This window comes from Lampetra planeri, chromosome 3 (assembly GCF_965212315.1).
Source record: "Lampetra planeri chromosome 3, kcLamPlan1.2.h2, whole genome shotgun sequence".
Taxonomy (NCBI): domain Eukaryota; kingdom Metazoa; phylum Chordata; class Hyperoartia; order Petromyzontiformes; family Petromyzontidae; genus Lampetra; species Lampetra planeri.
Genome location: NC_136109.1, coordinates 28,961,539 through 28,981,105, shown reverse-complemented (window position 1 = coordinate 28,981,105; position 19,567 = coordinate 28,961,539). Strand labels below are relative to the sequence as shown.

At 49.9% G+C, this 19,567-nt stretch overlaps 1 protein-coding gene across 1 annotated transcript in view; it reads right to left on the bottom strand.

The window, feature by feature from the left end:
• The window catches only part of LOC144717223 (SH2 domain-containing adapter protein B-like), a 90,586-nt gene extending 75,450 nt beyond the window's left edge, over window positions 1-15,136 (bottom strand). The window contains exons 1-2 of the mRNA XM_078592607.1: window positions 15,027-15,136; window positions 11,965-12,898 (exon numbers count right to left, since the gene is read on the bottom strand). Coding sequence (XP_078448733.1) covers window positions 11,965-12,615 — 651 coding nt within the window. The 5' untranslated portion in view covers window positions 12,616-12,898; window positions 15,027-15,136. The remainder of the gene's footprint in view (window positions 1-11,964; window positions 12,899-15,026) is intronic.
• Window positions 15,137-19,567: the final 4,431 nt, after the last annotated feature.

Sequence of the window (19,567 nt, the reverse complement as noted above, 5' to 3'; positions counted from 1 at the left end):
GTGTCAAAGGCCCATTCGCAGGAGTCCACGGCGCAGACCGCGAGATAAATGGCAGGCAGATCGCAACAAAACTAACCCACACGAAGATTCCCCATAACACATCTCACAGTCTGTTTGTTGGGGCCAGTGCTGTTCGTGAGAGCTTATGAAGGCTGTCACGGCGCACAAGAGGCATTCACTTATGGCTGAGTCGACCTAGGGGAGGCCCAGAGCCGATTAAAATATTTGCAACTAGTGTTGGCCAGTTTTGCAATTTCTGACCTGGGGTCATCATCAGCATCATCATTTCTTCTGGGTCTATAAATCTGGTATCCAAATGTGAACAGTTAACGATGGTCATCTTATGGAGAGACTGGTCCCTGCCTGTGGAATTGTAAGAGAAGGCAAGATCTTCTGATTTTTTAAATAATAAGTGACAGGACGCGTCCACTGCAGAGATGGAGCAATGAAATCGGTGGTAGTAGCCCTGGGCTGTGGATAGATCATAGGCGATGGTGATGATAGTGATGATCAAAAGCTCACGCAGGAGCGAGCGCTGACCGTCGCTTTTCCGAGCAAGCGGTGTGTTTTCCACATTACTATACTGGGAGTCGGACACCCATTCACCGATGTGGGGCAAACATCGCAGCTGCTGCTGCAAGCTCCCTTCCTATTTGCGTTGCTCTGAGCAGGAGCAGCGGCAATCTGTGGACACGCGGAGAGCGAAATCTCTCCCTCTCTCCCCCCTCCCCTCTCTCTCTCTCTGTGCTGAGAGCTCTAATTGGGACCCATTCGCTCTCAATCGGCGTGACACACGCGGCGCGCCGTCCCCCTCCGAGTGAAGAACCGCGGCCTCGCCGCTCATCGCGGCCCCCCTGCCCCTCCACTCCTGCCCGCTCCATCGCTCACCCCTCTTCATAATCGGAGGAAGGGGATGAGTTGGTGAGGTGGGAGGGGGGCAGTGTGGGGTGGGCTGGGAGAGGGCAGCGGCTATTAATGAGGTACAGACGCAACGGCCCTCTACACTTCATCCGAGGCGACCTTGAGCTGTAATTATGTTTTAGCGTAAACGTCTCGACACGTGGACCCTGACGCGAGGCTCAGGGGAGCGGAGGCGGTCAGCGTGGCTCCCACGGGGTGGTTCATAATGGCCGTGTCGGAGACACGGGACGTGAAACGGTTGAGATGCGTCCCCGGTTCGAATCCCGGGGCTGATGGTCTCAGCCAGGTCACCGTTGACTCGCACAGAGAGGGACCCATAGACTCACACAGAGACCCCATAGACTCGCATAGAGACCCCTTACATAGAGACCTATAGACTCACACTGAGACCCCCATTAACTCGCATAGAGACCCCTTACATAGAGACCCATAGACTCACACAGAGACCCCTTACATAGAGACCCATACTCACACAGAGACCCCCATTAACTCGCATAGAGACCCCTTACATAGAGACCTATAGACTCACACTGAGACCCCATTAACTCGCATAGAGACCCCTTACATAGAGACCCATAGACTCACACTGAGACCCCCATTAACTCGCATAGAGACCCCTTACATAGAGACCCATAGACTCACACAGAGACACCCCTTACATAAAGACCCATAGACTCGCATAGAGACCCCATAGACTCGCATAGAGACCCCTTACATAGAGACTCATAGACTCACACAGAGACCCCATAGACTCGCATAGAGACTCCTTACATAGAGACCCATAAACTCACATAGAGACCCCATAGACTCGCATAGAGACCCCTTACATAGAGCCCATAGACTCACACAGAGACCCCTTACATAGAGACCCATAAACTCACACAGAGACCCCTATACACTCGCATAGAGACCCCTTACATAGAGACCCATAGACTCACACAGAGACCCCCAGACACTCGCATAGAGACCCCTTACATAGAGACCCATAGCCTCACACAGAGACCCCTTACATAGAGACCCATAGACTCACACAGAGACCCCTTACATAGAGACCCATAGACTCACACAGAGACCCCTTACATAGAGACCCATAGATTCACACAGATCCCCATACACTCGCATAGAGATCCCTTACATAGAGACCCGTAAACGCACACAGAGACCCCTTAAATAGAGAACCATAGACTCACACAGAAATCCATTACATAGAGACTCATAGACTCACATAGAGACCCATAGACTCACACAGATACTCCTTGCATAGAGACCCATAGACTCACACAGAGACTCCTTACATGGAGACCCATACTCACATGAAATCCATTATATAGAGACTCAGACTCACACAGATACCCCCAGACACTCGCACAGATTAACAATGTATAGCTAGTGGCAGCAGTTGGCAGTGCAGCAAATAGGTTAACTTGTATACACACACAAGTTCACAATCACAAATATACCCACAAACACACAAATAGACACACACACGAGCTCACGCACATGTATCGATGATAATGATGGAGATCATGGTTATTGACGACGAGTCACCGGTGTCAGAATATAAGGCGAGGACAGAGGGGAGGAGTTGGGGGGAGGGGAGGCTGTGGGGGGGTCCGGGGGGGTGAGGGGGCTGGGGTCTGGGAGGGAGTTGGGGGAGTAAAGAGACCTCGTGTGCTTTCCAGTTTCCAACATCCAATCATGAGCCCCCCCCCCACTCCCTTCCCACAATGCCTGCCCGACAGGTGACACGTGACCCTTTCTGTCCCAACAGCACAATGGCAGGAAGGACCGGTCCGAGGGGAGGGAGCAGGGGGTGGGGGAGGTGGGTGGGTGGATCGAGGGCATTTATTCTCTCTGCACTGACAGCGAGACACGATCACAACACAACCATCACCCCCATTCCCAGCGAGGCTGTTGGAGCAAGCGTTGTTAGCGAGCGCCTATTAAGGCCGGCACGGCATACGAGGGGGATGGTGTGTCCAACACACACACATACACACACGCGCGTGTGTGTATGTGTGTGTGTGTTCCTCGTGATGCATCCTGCGAGTCTGCATCAGCTTAAGCCCCACGTGACCTCGTCACTCCCACGCGCCACATGTTGCCAAAAGCGAGCGTGGCATCTCCATCATTCCCCCCGAGAGAGATAAAATAAATACCGCTTTGCGGGAAGTCAGCGTGCAAAGGTCGTCTTATGGACAGACTGGCTCCCGGCCACGGGAATGTGGAATATCGCCATTGGCTCAAGGTCGCCCAATTGAGTAAGGAGACACTTTGGCTCACCGTGGCAGTGATGCTGCTCACTCAGAGCGAGTTCGATGCTTCAATGAGCAACGAGGCGGTGCTCACCACGCGTTTACAGCCCTGAGCCAGTGGTGGAAATTCCACGTTCCTATGGCGGGGGGCGAGCCTCTCCATAGGACAACCTATGCTGACTTCCCCACAGAGTGAGAGTGTACTCATGTTGTTTAACCTGGAAAGCATTGCCGAGTCTCAAGACGCAGTTTCGCTTGTGGGTATGCGTGTGTGTGTACACACACGGATATACGAGGGATATTTGTATGTGTATATAAACGCATGACTGAACCTTGTCCTGGGCATGTCCCCTAGGTCGGTACAGCCTCAAATGAGTTCCTGATGCGCTGTGTAGAATTCAACACTGGGGAGGAAATGGCTTGCCGGCGAGCTCCTGGTCAACCAATAATGCGCTCGCTCGCCACGCTCGCTCGCCACGCTCGCCCCAACAGTCCGCTACGGGCTTCGTGGAGGAGGGGGGGGGTCTTTGTAGACACAGGAGCACATCACGCACGCACGTACACACATGATGGTACGTGCGCGTTCCCCGCGCGCGCGTGTAAGACGACGGCCACGGACAATTACAAAATTAAAGCAACGCCACAAACAAACAACGACCCGCGGTCTTCACGAATAGGCAACGCCGTGATGTCCGCCCTCTCCACTCGCGGAGCGCAACCAATGCAACGCGGCCACAGACCCGGCCAGATTCGCGCTGTCCCAACCAACCTCGCTCGCCACGGCGAAATCTCCCCCCCACCTCCACCACCTCCTCCTCCTCCTCGTGCGCGAGAGGCGACGGTTCCAATTCGTGGTTGGCCGCTATGAATGTCCAACGTGATATAACTGAGCCACTTTTCGCCGAGCGATCGTTTGTGGCCGGGTCGCTTCTGAAAAAGAGCCGTGAAGGCGTGAAGGCTCGTTGGGCCTTACCTGGTATAATCAAAATAGTAAATTGTAAAAAAAAATCATTAGAAGCACGCTTCAACGGCAAAACACAGCGGTTCCATGCTGGTCTGCTCATAAATAATAACACTGTGGCCTTAACATGACAAATATGTTTGTTGAACTTCGTTTGCACCGTACGTAGCCTAAAGTGCGGGAAATGCGCATACAACGTGTAGAAGAAGGGCCACTGATGCGCCATGAAGAAGGACCATTGTCCGAAACGTCGCCTATTAAAGATTGTCCCTTTGAGGCAGTGTTGGTAAGGAGCGCGTGGCGTTCTTGTTGTTTGTGCATCACTGCCAGCACAGCAGCAGCACCCAAGCACCGGACATGAGTTCGACACAGAGACGGGTGGAGGGCCCAACACATGTGTGGAGGGGGGGGCAATGCCCCCCATTTTCGTCCGCTTTCTTTTTACCCCGCGAGCAAAGAGCCCAGGCTATATAAACACACAAACACACACGTGTAGAAACACACACGCGTGTACACACACACACACGTGTACACACACATACACGCGCGTGTATAAAAAAAAGACAAAGATTCCCCTGTATAGTCTTAACAGACTGTTGGGGCAAGTGCTGTTAGCGAGCACCTATGAAGGTCGGCAAGGCACGCGAGGGGGCGCGTTGCCAGCACCACACCCGACCGTCTTTGTCTCCCCAGTGGCGATATTTACACACCCCACCAGGTATTCATTTGAGGCTGAGTCAATCTAGAGGAGTCCCAGGACCGGTTCAGAAAATAGTCGCTGGTGTTGACCGTGTGCGGGAATCGAACTCGTGACGCCGGGGTTCGTAGTGCAGCGCGCTGACCGCTACAACTAAAATACACACACACACGTGTACACACACACGTGTACACACACGTGTACACACACACGTGTACACACACACGTGTACACACACACGTGTACACACACACAGGAGAGTGTACACACACACAGACGCGTACACACAAAGATCCCCCATTTAGTCTTAACAGACTGTTGGGGCAAGTGCTGTTAGCGAGCACCTATGAAGGCCGGTACGGCACACGAGGGGGTGGGTGACCAACACCACGCCCGGCCGCCTTTGTCTCCCTAGTGACGGTATTTACACATCGCACCAGGTACTCATTTGAGGCTGAGTCAACCTAGGGGAGGCCCGGGACCGGTTCAGATAATCGTCACTGGTGTTGGCCGTGAGCGGGAATCGAACCCGGGTCGCCAGGTTCATAGCGCAGCGCGCTAACCGCTACACTACCGCTCCCCAAATACACACACGCACGTGTACACACACACACACGTGTACACACACACGCACGTGTACACACACGTGTACACACACACACACACGTGTACACACACACACACGTGTACACACACACACACACGTGTACACACACACGCAGTTGGGGCCGGGTCCACGTGGTGGCTGGAGGCCAGACGGAGCCGACTCGCCCAGACTCCGCGAGACGCCGTCTCGCAGCCGTGGGGAGCGGTGATGGAGAACGTTTTCGGCAAGAGTCGGACGGACGGACGGGAACTTTGAACAAGGCGTGAACCGGGGCCGAACCTATTCCTCGTGTGGTTCGGAGCCAGCGTGCCCCACAGCACACAGACACACACGCCCATCAGAGGCGATGGAACAGAGACTGAGATCAAGCGAGATTCCACACACACGCGTCTAAACCCACGTGCTGAGCACACCGAGCTGTTATACCGTACTAGTTTATGCCGAGTGAACCTATGGGAGGCCTAGACTAGGTTCACATGCATAGTTGTAGTACTAGTTGTAGTAGTTGTACTAGTTGTAGTACTAGTTGTAGTACTAGTTGTAGTACTAGTTGTAGTAGTTGTACTAGTTGTAGTACTAGTTGTAGTACTAGTTGTAGTAGTTGTACTAGTTGTAGTACTAGTTGTAGTACTAGTTGTAGTACTAGTTGTAGTACTAGTTGTAGTGCTAGTTGTAGTAGTTGTAGTACTAGTTGTAGTACTAGTTGTAGTACTAGTTGTAGTGCTAGTTGTAGTGCTAGTTGTAGTACTAGTTGTAGTAGTTGTAGTAGTTGTAGTAGTTGTAGTACTAGTTGTAGTGCTAGTTGTAGTACTAGTTGTAGTAGTTGTAGTGCTAGTTGTAGTACTAGTTGTAGTAGTTGTAGTGCTAGTTGTAGTAGTTGTAGTACTAGTTGTAGTGCTAGTTGTAGTACTAGTTGTAGTAGTTGTAGTGCTAGTTGTAGTAGTTGTAGTAGTTGTAGTACTAGTTGTAGTTGTAGTGCTAGTTGTAGTACTAGTTGTAGTACTAGTTGTAGTACTAGTTGTAGTGCTAGTTGTAGTAGTTGTAGTAGTTGTAGTAGTTGTAGTACTAGTTGTAGTGCTAGTTGTAGTACTAGTTGTAGTAGTTGTAGTGCTAGTTGTAGTACTAGTTGTAGTACTAGTTGTAGTAGTTGTAGTACTAGTTGTAGTGCTAGTTGTAGTAGTTGTAGTACTAGTTGTAGTGCTAGTTGTAGTAGTTGTAGTGCTAGTTGTAGTAGTTGTAGTTGTAGTAGTTGTAGTGCTAGTTGTAGTGCTAGTTGTAGTGCTAGTTGTAGTACTAGTTGTAGTGCTAGTTGTAGTACTAGTTGTAGTACTAGTTGTAGTTGTAGTGCTAGTTGTAGTGCTAGTTGTAGTACTAGTTGTAGTGCTAGTTGTAGTAGTTGTAGTACTAGTTGTAGTGCTAGTTGTAGTAGTTGTAGTACTAGTTGTAGTGCTAGTTGTAGTACTAGTTGTAGTGCTAGTTGTAGTACTAGTTGTAGTACTAGTTGTAGTACTAGTTGTAGTTGTAGTGCTAGTTGTAGTACTAGTTGTAGTTGTAGTGCTAGTTGTAGTACTAGTTGTAGTACTAGTTGTAGTTGTAGTGCTAGTTGTAGTACTAGTTGTAGTACTAGTTGTAGTGCTAGTTGTAGTACTAGTTGTAGTTGTAGTGCTAGTTGTAGTACTAGTTGTAGTACTAGTTGTAGTGCTAGTTGTAGTAGTTGTAGTAGTTGTAGTAGTTGTAGTGCTAGTTGTAGTACTAGTTGTAGTACTAGTTGTGCTAGTTGTAGTTGTAGTACTAGTTGTAGTGCTAGTTGTAGTGCTAGTTGTAGTTGTAGTACTAGTTGTAGTTGTAGTGCTAGTTGTAGTACTAGTTGTAGTTGTAGTACTAGTTGTAGTTGTAGTACTAGTTGTAGTACTAGTTGTAGTACTAGTTGTAGTGCTAGTTGTAGTGCTAGTTGTAGTTGTAGTACTAGTTGTAGTTGTAGTACTAGTTGTAGTACTAGTTGTAGTGCTAGTTGTAGTACTAGTTGTAGTACTAGTTGTAGTGCTAGTTGTAGTACTAGTTGTAGTGCTAGTTGTAGTGCTAGTTGTAGTACTAGTTGTAGTATTAGTTGTAGTACTAGTTGTAGTGCTAGTTGTAGTACTAGTTGTAGTACTAGTTGTAGTACTAGTTGTAGTACTAGTTGTAGTGCTAGTTGTAGTGCTAGTTGTAGTACTAGTTGTAGTACTAGTTGTAGTACTAGTTGTAGTTGTAGTGCTAGTTGTAGTACTAGTTGTAGTACTAGTTGTAGTACTAGTTGTAGTTGTAGTGCTAGTTGTAGTACTAGTTGTAGTACTAGTTGTAGTTGTAGTGCTAGTTGTAGTACTAGTTGTAGTGCTAGTTGTAGTACTAGTTGTAGTACTAGTTGTAGTTGTAGTACTAGTTGTAGTGCTAGTTGTAGTGCTAGTTGTAGTACTAGTTGTAGTACTAGTTGTAGTACTAGTTGTAGTTGTAGTGCTAGTTGTAGTACTAGTTGTAGTACTAGTTGTAGTACTAGTTGTAGTACTAGTTGTAGTTGTAGTGCTAGTTGTAGTACTAGTTGTAGTGCTAGTTGTAGTACTAGTTGTAGTACTAGTTGTAGTACTAGTTGTAGTGCTAGTTGTAGTGCTAGTTGTAGTACTAGTTGTAGTACTAGTTGTAGTACTAGTTGTAGTGCTAGTTGTAGTGCTAGTTGTAGTGCTAGTTGTAGTTGTAGTAGTTGTAGTTGTAGTACTAGTTGTAGTGCTAGTTGTAGTAGTTGTAGTGCTAGTTGTAGTGCTAGTTGTAGTACTAGTTGTAGTACTAGTTGTAGTAGTTGTAGTGCTAGTTGTAGTACTAGTTGTAGTGCTAGTTGTAGTACTAGTTGTAGTACTAGTTGTAGTGCTAGTTGTAGTACTAGTTGTAGTAGTTGTAGTACTAGTTGTAGTGCTAGTTGTAGTACTAGTTGTAGTGCTAGTTGTAGTACTAGTTGTAGTACTAGTTGTAGTGCTAGTTGTAGTACTAGTTGTAGTACTAGTTGTAGTAGTTGTAGTTGTAGTACTAGTTGTAGTACTAGTTGTAGTGCTAGTTGTAGTGCTAGTTGTAGTGCTAGTTGTAGTAGTTGTAGTTGTAGTACTAGTTGTAGTACTAGTTGTAGTGCTAGTTGTAGTGCTAGTTGTAGTGCTAGTTGTAGTACTAGTAGTAGTACTAGTTGTAGTACTAGTTGTAGTACTAGTTGTAGTGCTAGTTGTAGTACTAGTTGTAGTGCTAGTTGTAGTTGTAGTAGTTGTAGTTGTAGTACTAGTTGTAGTGCTAGTTGTAGTGCTAGTTGTAGTAGTTGTAGTAGTTGTAGTTGTAGTACTAGTTGTAGTGCTAGTTGTAGTGCTAGTTGTAGTACTAGTTGTAGTGCTAGTTGTAGTAGTTGTAGTAGTTGTAGTTGTAGTACTAGTTGTAGTACTAGTTGTAGTACTAGTTGTAGTACTAGTTGTAGTACTAGTTGTAGTTGTAGTAGTTGTAGTTGTAGTACTAGTTGTAGTGCTAGTTGTAGTGCTAGTTGTAGTAGTTGTAGTAGTTGTAGTTGTAGTACTAGTTGTAGTGCTAGTTGTAGTGCTAGTTGTAGTACTAGTTGTAGTGCTAGTTGTAGTAGTTGTAGTAGTTGTAGTTGTAGTACTAGTTGTAGTACTAGTTGTAGTACTAGTTGTAGTAGTTGTAGTTGTAGTACTAGTTGTAGTGCTAGTTGTAGTACTAGTTGTAGTACTAGTTGTAGTTGTAGTAGTTGTAGTTGTAGTACTAGTTGTAGTGCTAGTTGTAGTGCTAGTTGTAGTAGTTGTAGTAGTTGTAGTTGTAGTACTAGTTGTAGTGCTAGTTGTAGTGCTAGTTGTAGTACTAGTTGTAGTGCTAGTTGTAGTAGTTGTAGTAGTTGTAGTTGTAGTACTAGTTGTAGTACTAGTTGTAGTACTAGTTGTAGTAGTTGTAGTTGTAGTACTAGTTGTAGTGCTAGTTGTAGTGCTAGTTGTAGTAGTTGTAGTTGTAGTACTAGTTGTAGTGCTAGTTGTAGTGCTAGTTGTAGTACTAGTTGTAGTGCTAGTTGTAGTAGTTGTAGTAGTTGTAGTTGTAGTACTAGTTGTAGTACTAGTTGTAGTACTAGTTGTAGTGCTAGTTGTAGTGCTAGTTGTAGTACTAGTTGTAGTACTAGTTGTAGTACTAGTTGTAGTGCTAGTTGTAGTGCTAGTTGTAGTACTAGTTGTAGTACTAGTTGTAGTACTAGTTGTAGTACTAGTTGTAGTGCTAGTTGTAGTGCTAGTTGTAGTACTAGTTGTAGTACTAGTTGTAGTACTAGTTGTAGTGCTAGTTGTAGTACTAGTTGTAGTACTAGTTGTAGTGCTAGTTGTAGTTGTAGTTGTAGTACTAGTTGTAGTACTAGTTGTAGTACTAGTTGTAGTGCTAGTTGTAGTGCTAGTTGTAGTACTAGTTGTAGTACTAGTTGTAGTACTAGTTGTAGTGCTAGTTGTAGTAGTTGTAGTTGTAGTACTAGTTGTAGTACTAGTTGTAGTACTAGTTGTAGTGCTAGTTGTAGTGCTAGTTGTAGTACTAGTTGTAGTACTAGTTGTAGTACTAGTTGTAGTGCTAGTTGTAGTAGTTGTAGTTGTAGTACTAGTTGTAGTACTAGTTGTAGTACTAGTTGTAGTACTAGTTGTAGTGCTAGTTGTAGTACTAGTTGTAGTGCTAGTTGTAGTACTAGTTGTAGTACTAGTTGTAGTGCTAGTTGTAGTAGTTGTAGTTGTAGTACTAGTTGTAGTACTAGTTGTAGTGCTAGTTGTAGTACTAGTTGTAGTACTAGTTGTAGTACTAGTTGTAGTGCTAGTTGTAGTACTAGTTGTAGTACTAGTTGTAGTGCTAGTTGTAGTGCTAGTTGTAGTGCTAGTTGTAGTTGTAGTACTAGTTGTAGTAGTTGTAGTACTAGTTGTAGTATTAGTTGTAGTACTAGTTGTAGTAGTTGTAGTATTAGTTGTAGTACTAGTTGTAGTACTAGTTGTAGTGCTAGTTGTAGTATTAGTTGTAGTAGTTGTAGTAGTTGTAGTGCTAGTTGTAGTACTAGTTGTAGTACTAGTTGTAGTATTAGTTGTAGTACTAGTTGTAGTACTAATTGTAGTACTAGTTGTAGTACTAGTTGTAGTACTAATTGTAGTATTAGTTGTAGTAGTTGTAGTAGTTGTAGTGCTAGTTGTAGTACTAGTTGTAGTACTAGTTGTAGTACTAGTTGTAGTAGTTGTAGTATTAGTTGTAGTACTAGTTGTAGTACTAATTGTAGTACTAGTTGTAGTAGTTGTAGTACTAGTTGTAGTACTAGTTGTAGTGCTAGTTGTAGTACTAGTTGTAGTATTAGTTGTAGTACTAGTTGTAGTAGTTGTAGTATTAGTTGTAGTACTAGTTGTAGTACTAGTTGTAGTGCTAGTTGTAGTACTAGTTGTAGTAGTTGTAGTGCTAGTTGTGCTAGTTGTAGTGCTAGTTGTAGTACTAGTTGTGCTAGTTGTAGTACTAGTTGTAGTGCTAGTTGTAGTACTAGTTGTAGTATTAGTTGTAGTACTAGTTGTAGTACTAGTTGTAGTACTAGTTGTAGTACTAGTTGTAGTAGTTGTAGTATTAGTTGTAGTACTAGTTGTAGTACTAGTTGTAGTGCTAGTTGTAGTACTAGTTGTAGTAGTTGTAGTGCTAGTTGTGCTAGTTGTAGTGCTAGTTGTAGTACTAGTTGTGCTAGTTGTAGTACTAGTTGTAGTGCTAGTTGTAGTGCTAGTTGTAGTACTAGTTGTAGTATTAGTTGTAGTACTAGTTGTAGTACTAGTTGTAGTGCTAGTTGTAGTGCTAGTTGTAGTACTAGTTGTAGTAGTTGTAGTGCTAGTTGTGCTAGTTGTAGTGCTAGTTGTAGTACTAGTTGTGCTAGTTGTAGTACTAGTTGTAGTGCTAGTTGTAGTGCTAGTTGTAGTACTAGTTGTAGTACTAGTTGTGCTAGTTGTAGTACTAGTTGTAGTACTAGTTGTAGTACTAGTTGTAGTGCTAGTTTATAGTACTAGTCATACTAGTTATAGTGCTAGTTATACTAGTTGTAGTGCTAGTTGTACTAGTTGTGGTGCTAGTTGTACTAGTTGTAGTGCTAGTTGTACTAGTTGTGGTGCTAGTTGTACTAGTTGTGGTGCTAGTTGTACTAGTTATAGTGCTAGTTGTACTAGTTATAGTGCTAGTTGTAGTACTAGTTGTAGTGCTAGTTTATAGTACTAGTCATACTAGTTATAGTGCTAGTTGTACTAGTTATAGTACTAGTTGTACTAGTTGTAGTGCTAGTTGTACTAGTTGTAGTGCTAGTTGTAGTACTAGTTGTAGTGCTAGTTTATAGTACTAGTCATACTAGTTATAGTGCTAGTTGTACTAGTTATAGTGCTAGTTGTACTAGTTGTGGTGCTAGTTGTACTAGTTGTGGTGCTAGTTGTACTAGTTGTGGTGCTAGTAGTGGTGCGAGTCGTCCCGTCCTCACCTTGTCGTCCTTCCCCTTGGCCGCGCCATCGTCCGCGCTGCCCCCCTGCCCACCGCTGCTGCCCCCCTGCCCGCTGCTGCCCCCCCGCGTGCCGTTCCGCAGCGCCTTCCCTGGCGGCCCCGCGGCTCCCGCGGAGCCAGAAGCAGCAGCAGACGCAGCAGCGGCCGCAGCTGCTGCAGCTGCAGCAGCTGCAGCAGCGGCGTTAGCAGCAGCAGCGCTCTCCACCTTGATGAGACGATGTTTCTGCGACAAGAACTTCACGTCCGCTTGCTGCTGGCCACCACCACCGCCAGCACCAGCAGCAGCAGTGGCCGCCGGCGACTGCTGCTGCTGCTGCAACTGATGCTGCTGCTGTGAAGCAGTCCCCATCTGCTGCTCCGCGTCAGTCGCCTCCTGCTGCTGCTGCTGCTCGCCCTGCATCTTGATGCGCTGCAGGGCGCTGGAGCAGGGTCCGCTGTAGGGGTCCTCGAAGTCCTTGTCCTTCTGCGCGCGGTAGGCCGACAGGAGGAGGTCACCGGTGAGGGCCGGCCCGGGGAGGGCGACCTCCACCGCCGGACCGGCCGAGGTCTTGCGCCGGTAGTCGGGCTTGGGAGGCTGTGGCGGGGCGCGCTTTGCGCCCAGCCCCAAGTGCTCCTTCAGCCATTTGGCCATGCCAGCGGTGCTGCTGCTGCTGCCGCCGACGGCGACGACGACGACGATGTGGAGGAGCCCTGCTGCTGGACGAAGCCGCGGCGCCCGGGCGCACCGCCGCCCCGGGGTGTGGCGACCCTGGCCAGACCGACACCGGCTCGGCTCGGGGTCAGTCGGGTCGAGCGCTTGGGTTGTCCGGTCGGCTCCGCCTCTCACTCGCTCCCCTTGCTCTGTCTCCCTCCTCGGGCCCCTGTGGTCTGAATGCCGGGGGGATGTTGTCTCCTCCGAACGCGAGATCCCGCGCCTGCGCGCGCACGCGGTGAAATCGGAACAGAACCAGAGGGCAGAGACCTGCTTGAGATGGGGACAGAACCAGAGGGCAGAGACCAACTTGAGATGGGGACAGAACCAGGGATCAGAGACCAACTTGAGATGTGAATGGAACCAGAGAACAGAGACCAACTTGAGATGTGAATGGAACCAGAGAACAGAGACCAACTTGAGATGTGAATGGAACCAGAGAACAGAGACCGACTTGAGATGTGAATGGAACCAGAGAACAGAGACCGACTTGAGATGTGAATGGAACCAGAGATCAGAGACCGACTTGAGATGTGAATGGAACCAGAGATCAGAGACCGACTTGAGATGTGAATGGAACCAGAGAACAGAGACCAACTTGAGATGTGAATGGAACCAGAGATCAGAGACCAACTTGAGATGTGAACGGAACCAGAGAACAGAGACCGACTTGAGATGTGAATGGAACCAGAGATCAGAGACCAACTTGAGATGTGAATGGAACCAGAGATCAGAGACCGACTTGAGATGTGAATGGAACCAGAGAACAGAGACCGACTTGAGATGGGATGGAACCAGAGAACAGAGACCAACTTGAGATGGGATGGAACCAGAGAACAGAGACCGACTTGAGATGTGAACGGAACCAGGGAACAGAGACCGACTTGAGATGTGAACGGAACCAGAGAACAGAGACCAACTTGAGATGGGATGGAACCAGAGATCAGAGACCAACTTGAGATGTGAATGGAACCAGAGATCAGAGACCAACTTGAGATGTGAATGGAACCAGAGATCAGAGACCAACTTGAGATGTGAATGGAACCAGAGATCAGAGACCAACTTGAGATGTGAATGGAACCAGAGAACAGAGACCGACTTGAGATGTGAATGGAACCAGAGATCAGAGACCGACTTGAGATGTGAATGGAACCAGAGAACAGAGACCGACTTGAGATGGGATGGAACCAGAGAACAGAGACCAACTTGAGATGGGATGGAACCAGAGAACAGAGACCGACTTGAGATGTGAACGGAACCAGGGAACAGAGACCGACTTGAGATGTGAACGGAACCAGAGAACAGAGACCAACTTGAGATGGGATGGAACCAGAGAACAGAGACCAACTTGAGATGGGATGGAACCAGAGAACAGAGACCGACTTGAGATGGGATGGAACCAGAGAACAGAGACCAACTTGAGATGGGATGGAACCAGAGAACAGAGACCAACTTGAGATGTGAACGGAACCAGAGATCAGAGACCGACTTGAGATGTGAATGGAACCAGAGAACAGAGACCGACTTGAGATGTGAATGGAACCAGAGAACAGAGACCGACTTGAGATGTGAACGGAACCAGAGAACAGAGACCAACTTGAGATGTGAATGGAACCAGAGAACAGAGACCAACTTGAGATGTGAATGGAACCAGAGATCAGAGACCGACTTGAGATGTGAATGGAACCAGAGATCAGAGACCGACTTGAGATGTGAATGGAACCAGAGAACAGAGACCAACTTGAGATGTGAATGGAACCAGAGATCAGAGACCGACTTGAGATGTGAATGGAACCAGAGATCAGAGACCGACTTGAGATGTGAATGGAACCAGAGATCAGAGACCAACTTGAGATGGGATGGAACCAGAGATCAGAGACCGACTTGAGATGTGAATGGAACCAGAGAACAGAGACCGACTTGAGATGTGAATGGAACCAGAGAACAGAGACCGACTTGAGATGTGAACGGAACCAGAGAACAGAGACCAACTTGAGATGTGAATGGAACCAGAGAACAGAGACCAACTTGAGATGTGAATGGAACCAGAGATCAGAGACCGACTTGAGATGTGAATGGAACCAGAGATCAGAGACCGACTTGAGATGTGAATGGAACCAGAGAACAGAGACCAACTTGAGATGTGAATGGAACCAGAGATCAGAGACCGACTTGAGATGTGAATGGAACCAGAGATCAGAGACCGACTTGAGATGTGAATGGAACCAGAGAACAGAGACCGACTTGAGATGTGAATGGAACCAGAGATCAGAGACCAACTTGAGATGGGATGGAACCAGAGATCAGAGACCGACTTGAGATGTGAATGGAACCAGAGATCAGAGACTAACTTGAGCGGCTGCGGCGGCTGCGCTGAGGAGGGAGCGAGGCGAATGTTGACGGCGGCGATGCGATGCGCGTGCCACCTCCCCCAGCGCCGGCTCGCTCCAATTAGCGAGGCGGCGCGGCTCGGGGCGATGAGACGAGGATGGGGAGGCGGGGGAGGAGGGGCGGAGGGAGGGGGAGGAGGGGAGGGGGAGGGGAGGGAGGGGGAGGAGGGGAGGGGGAGGGAGGGGGAGGAGGGGGAGGGAGGGGAGGGAGGAGGCGCGTGCTCGCGCGTGTGCGCGCACGCCGGCCCCGTGGCCACTTAAGTTGGTTTTATTTGTTGGGAGGAGGGGAGAGCAGAGGGGAGTCGTGGGGAGAGGAGGGGACGGCGAAGAGGGAGGTGAGACGAGTGGACGATTGTGGCTGTATCGGAGGCAGCGATGGGATCGCGTGCGGCGGCGACACGAGGCGGCAGCAGCTGTTGTTGTTGTTGGTGGTGGTGATGATGATGGTGGTGTTAGTGATGATGATGGTGGTGTTAGTGATGGTGGTGATTGTTGTTGTTGGTGGTGACGCTGAGAGTGCGCACGCCCACTGCGTCGCTGGAGGGAGGCGAGCTGGGGGTGGAGGTGTCCCGCAGAGACTCTCGCACAGCGCCAGCGCAGACGCGGAGAGGCGCGCGACGTCTCCTCGAGAGGAGAGGGCGAGAGGGGGGGGCGGGGGTCAGGGAGGGAGGGAGGTCGATAGGCGGGGGTGCGACTGGGGAAGGGGTCTGGGGTGGGGCTGGGGGTCGCAGTGGGGCTTGGGGGAGGACAGGGGTGGATGTGGAGGGTGGAGTGTGAGGGGGTGAGGGTGGAGTGTGAGGGGGTGAGGGTGGAGTGTGAGGGTGGAGTGTGAGGGGGTGAGGGTGGAGTGTGAGGGGGTGAGGTGGAGTGTGAGGGTGGATGTAGAGGGTGGAGTGTGAGGGTGGATGTGGAGGGTGGAGTGTAAGGGGGTTGGGGTGGAGTGTGAGGGTGGAGTGTGAGGGTGGAGTTTGAGGGGGTGAGGGTGGAGTGTGAGGGTGGAGTGTGAGGGTGGAGTGTGAGAGTGGAGTGTGAGGCGGTGAGGGTGGAGTGTGAGGGTGGAGTGTGAGGGGGTGGAGTGTGAGGAGGTTGGGGTGGAGTGTGAGGGGGTGAGGGTGGAGTGTGAGGGGTGAGGGTGGAGTGTGAATGGTGAGGGTGGAGTGTGAGGGTGGAGTGTGAGGGGTGGAGTGTGAGGGGGTGGAGTGTGAGGGGGTGAGGGTGGAGTGTGAGGGGTGAGGGTGGAGTGTGAATGGTGAGGGTGGATGTAGAGGGTGGAGTGTGAGGGAGTAGAGTGTGAGGGAGTGAGGGTGGAGTGTGAGGGTGGAGTGTGAGGGGGTGGAGTGTGAGGGGGTGGAGTGTGAGGGGGTGAGGGTGGAGTGTGAGGGTGGAGTGTGAGGGAGTGAGGGTGGAGCGAGCAGAGAGCGCCTCCCCTCGGTAAGCTGGGGTCGTGGGGGAGCGAGCGGTTTGGGGTTTGGCGGGGAATGGATCGTGGGAGCCCCTCCCCCCTCGTGCCTCCTTTGTCCGCGAAGGGGGGGGGGTCATGGGATTGAGGAGAGGGATGTCGGTGGGGGCGGGGGGGGAAGGGGAGGAACGGACACGCGACCTCAACACAATGGCAGACCCGAGTCACTCGATTTGGAGTGCACACACACAATACAAATTTCCCCTGTGTCGCCTTTACAGGCTTTTAGGGCAAATGCTGTTAGCGAGCACCTATGAAGGCCGACAAAGCACACGAGGGAGCGGGTGGCCAGCACCACGCCCTACTATGACTCCCTAGTTGCGATGTTTACACACCGCACCATTGACTAATGTTAGGCTGAGTCCTCGTCGGAAAAGCTGAGTACATGGAAGGAGGTCACAGGAAGGATTTCAGCATCATGGGTTAACTGAGATAACTGGCAGATACACAATCTATGCTCTTCACTATGCCAAATTGCTGCGTTTTAGCTGCCCGGCGCTCTGCTCATTGTTGTGAGCGTCGCCCCTCCGCTCTCCGCTCTTGTTGGAAGGCGACTGCCTCCAATTGCCAAGTCCAGTAGCGTCCTTCACGAGCCTCCCCCATAGAGGCCGGTTTGGACATGGTACGTCCACTCAGCTCCATATCCTCCCGTACCCCATCAGCACATCTCTTATCTAGCCCGTGCGACTCACTCTCCCCCCCACACACTCTCACGCACACACTCGCCCGATCACACAAGTCCAATCAGCTCCACATCCTCCTGTACCGCATCAGCCCATCTAGACCCTCGCCCGTGCCGCACCCGTTCAGCCCTCTCTATCCGGACAAACAAAAGCTGCGTTGGCATGCGGTGGCTGGACATGCGGGCTACGTGACGCAGGCAACGCAGCCTCGCCTGTCCGAAGAGCTCACTTATGGGACCGTGTCCAGATGTTTTATGGATCTGTGAACTCGTCACACAATCCCGTCTATCTAAACTCAGGATGGATCGTAGGCCGGCCAGCCTGAACGTTTCAAACCGGGGCAGACGTTTCTCTCAAGGGGGTCGACGTTTCGCGAGCAGAGCTATGAGAGGGCAAGAACTGCGCCCAAGAAGGCGAGCAGTTTCTTGGAGTGATAAGGCCAGGCAGCTTCTCCGGGCACGTGACCGTGAGTGTGGTCCGGGGGCATTGGGGGGAGCGCGGCTTGGAGCGGAGAATCTCTCTCCCTCCCTCGCTGGTCATTGTCGAGCCGGGCGCGGGATCCACCCTCTCCACCCTCGCAGGAAGACCCCGCGACCCCGGGCAGGATGCGCGGCTCGAGCCGACCCCCCCCCACCCCCCCACTTTCAGTCCCCTCTCTCCTCTGTATTCCGTCTCCACTCTCCCCCCACCCCACCTCTCTCTCACAGCGCTCTCCCCCTTCTCTTCCCACTCTCCCCCTTCTCTTCCCACTCTCCCCCGCGCTCTCTCCCTCCACTCCGCGTTGACTTTGGCCGCCTTCCTGCAGCGTCAATAAACAATGGCTCGTTTCTGCTTTTTGTTTTATTGTGTGCCTGCTCGTCGGCTTTTACGGTCCTCGCGACCCGTGCGAGCGCGTGCGATTGTGTTGATGTATGAGCTGCTGTGTGTGTTAGTGCCTGTGCGTGTGTGTGAGTGCCTGTGCGTGTGTGTGTCGGTTTTCTATCTTGGTGATCGGTAGTGGAGTGGTTAGCACACTGCGCTGTGAACGCGGGGACTCGAGTTAGATTCCCGCTCACTGGCAACAGAAGTGACGAATATCTGAACCAGTCCTGGGCCTCCCCTATGTCGACTCAGCCTCAAATGAGTAATTGGTGCGATGTGTAAACATTAGCACTGGGGAGACAAAGGCGGCCGGACGTGGTGCGGTGGTTATCCACCCCGCCGTGTGTCGTGCCCGTCATAATAGGTGCTTGCTCACATCACCTGATCGCAACAGTTGATTAGGATGCGAATGAATCCGTATTTTCAATCAAAATCGAGACCGGGAATTGAGATGGTACACTCTACGTTGAGCGCTCTGTGGGGGGCTGGGGGGAGGGGGGGCGCAGAACCCCCCCCTCCCCCCCCACTGCTGAAGACTCAATCCCACCTATAGAAATGTTGGTACAATTTCGAACGCCAGTGACGCTTTTCTTAAACTGTTCCTCATATACGCGGGGGGGGGGGGGTGAGCTCTTGAGCAGAATTTATGTTAACAAAAGCAGAATCTGCTCATTCTGTTTAGCGTTTGTTTAAAGCCTGTTTAACATTAACTGCGTCAATGACCCCTGAGTGTGTGCCCCCCCCCCCCCCCTCTGAGTTAACTACATCTGCGAAAAAAGAGCTTCATGGCTCATCGGATTCCTCCAGTAGCGGTATAAATACAATATTCTGCTCTGATTCTAAAAAAACAAGGTCACGACCGCTGCTCCACCCCTGGAGGATATGTCAGGATTTGTGATTTTGGCTGAAATTGCCACGGGCGCGACTTGGCCGCCCTCTGCTGGAGACGCGGAGGGACCTTCCGATTCAGCACCGCGGAAATCTCCCGGTACAAACCGACCCGGACCTGAGATTCTCAGGCACCCACCCGGACTCTGTCTGCTACTCGGTGTTGTTCTAGGAGGCGCGAGTCCCACGGGTCTCTGCGCGAGCCCGTGGGCGAGTCTGTGAGTCTGGACGCCGCGACTCTGCGGCTCTCGCTACGAGTCGCTGCGACTAACTGATGATGAGAATTGGAACACAAAGCCAGCGCGTGTTGGTCGCGCAGCGCCAGTCCTGGACTCACGAAGGCCACTTCTCCAGGGCAGCTTCCCACGCAAAGCCAAGAGCGCCGATTCTAATTAAAATCGTCGCGATCTAAATTAAGATTCTATATCTTCAATTGAAATTCGAGCTCGCCAAGGTTACGAGATAGCGCGTGACCCGATCGCCCCAATCATCAGGCGCGTGTAGCGTGCGATGACGTAATCTGAGCGCAGACGATCGGCGAGCGCGTGCAGGCGTTGCGTGGCGGGGCGCGAGGCACGGAGGCTGAGACCGCTTTCTTAATCATCATGACG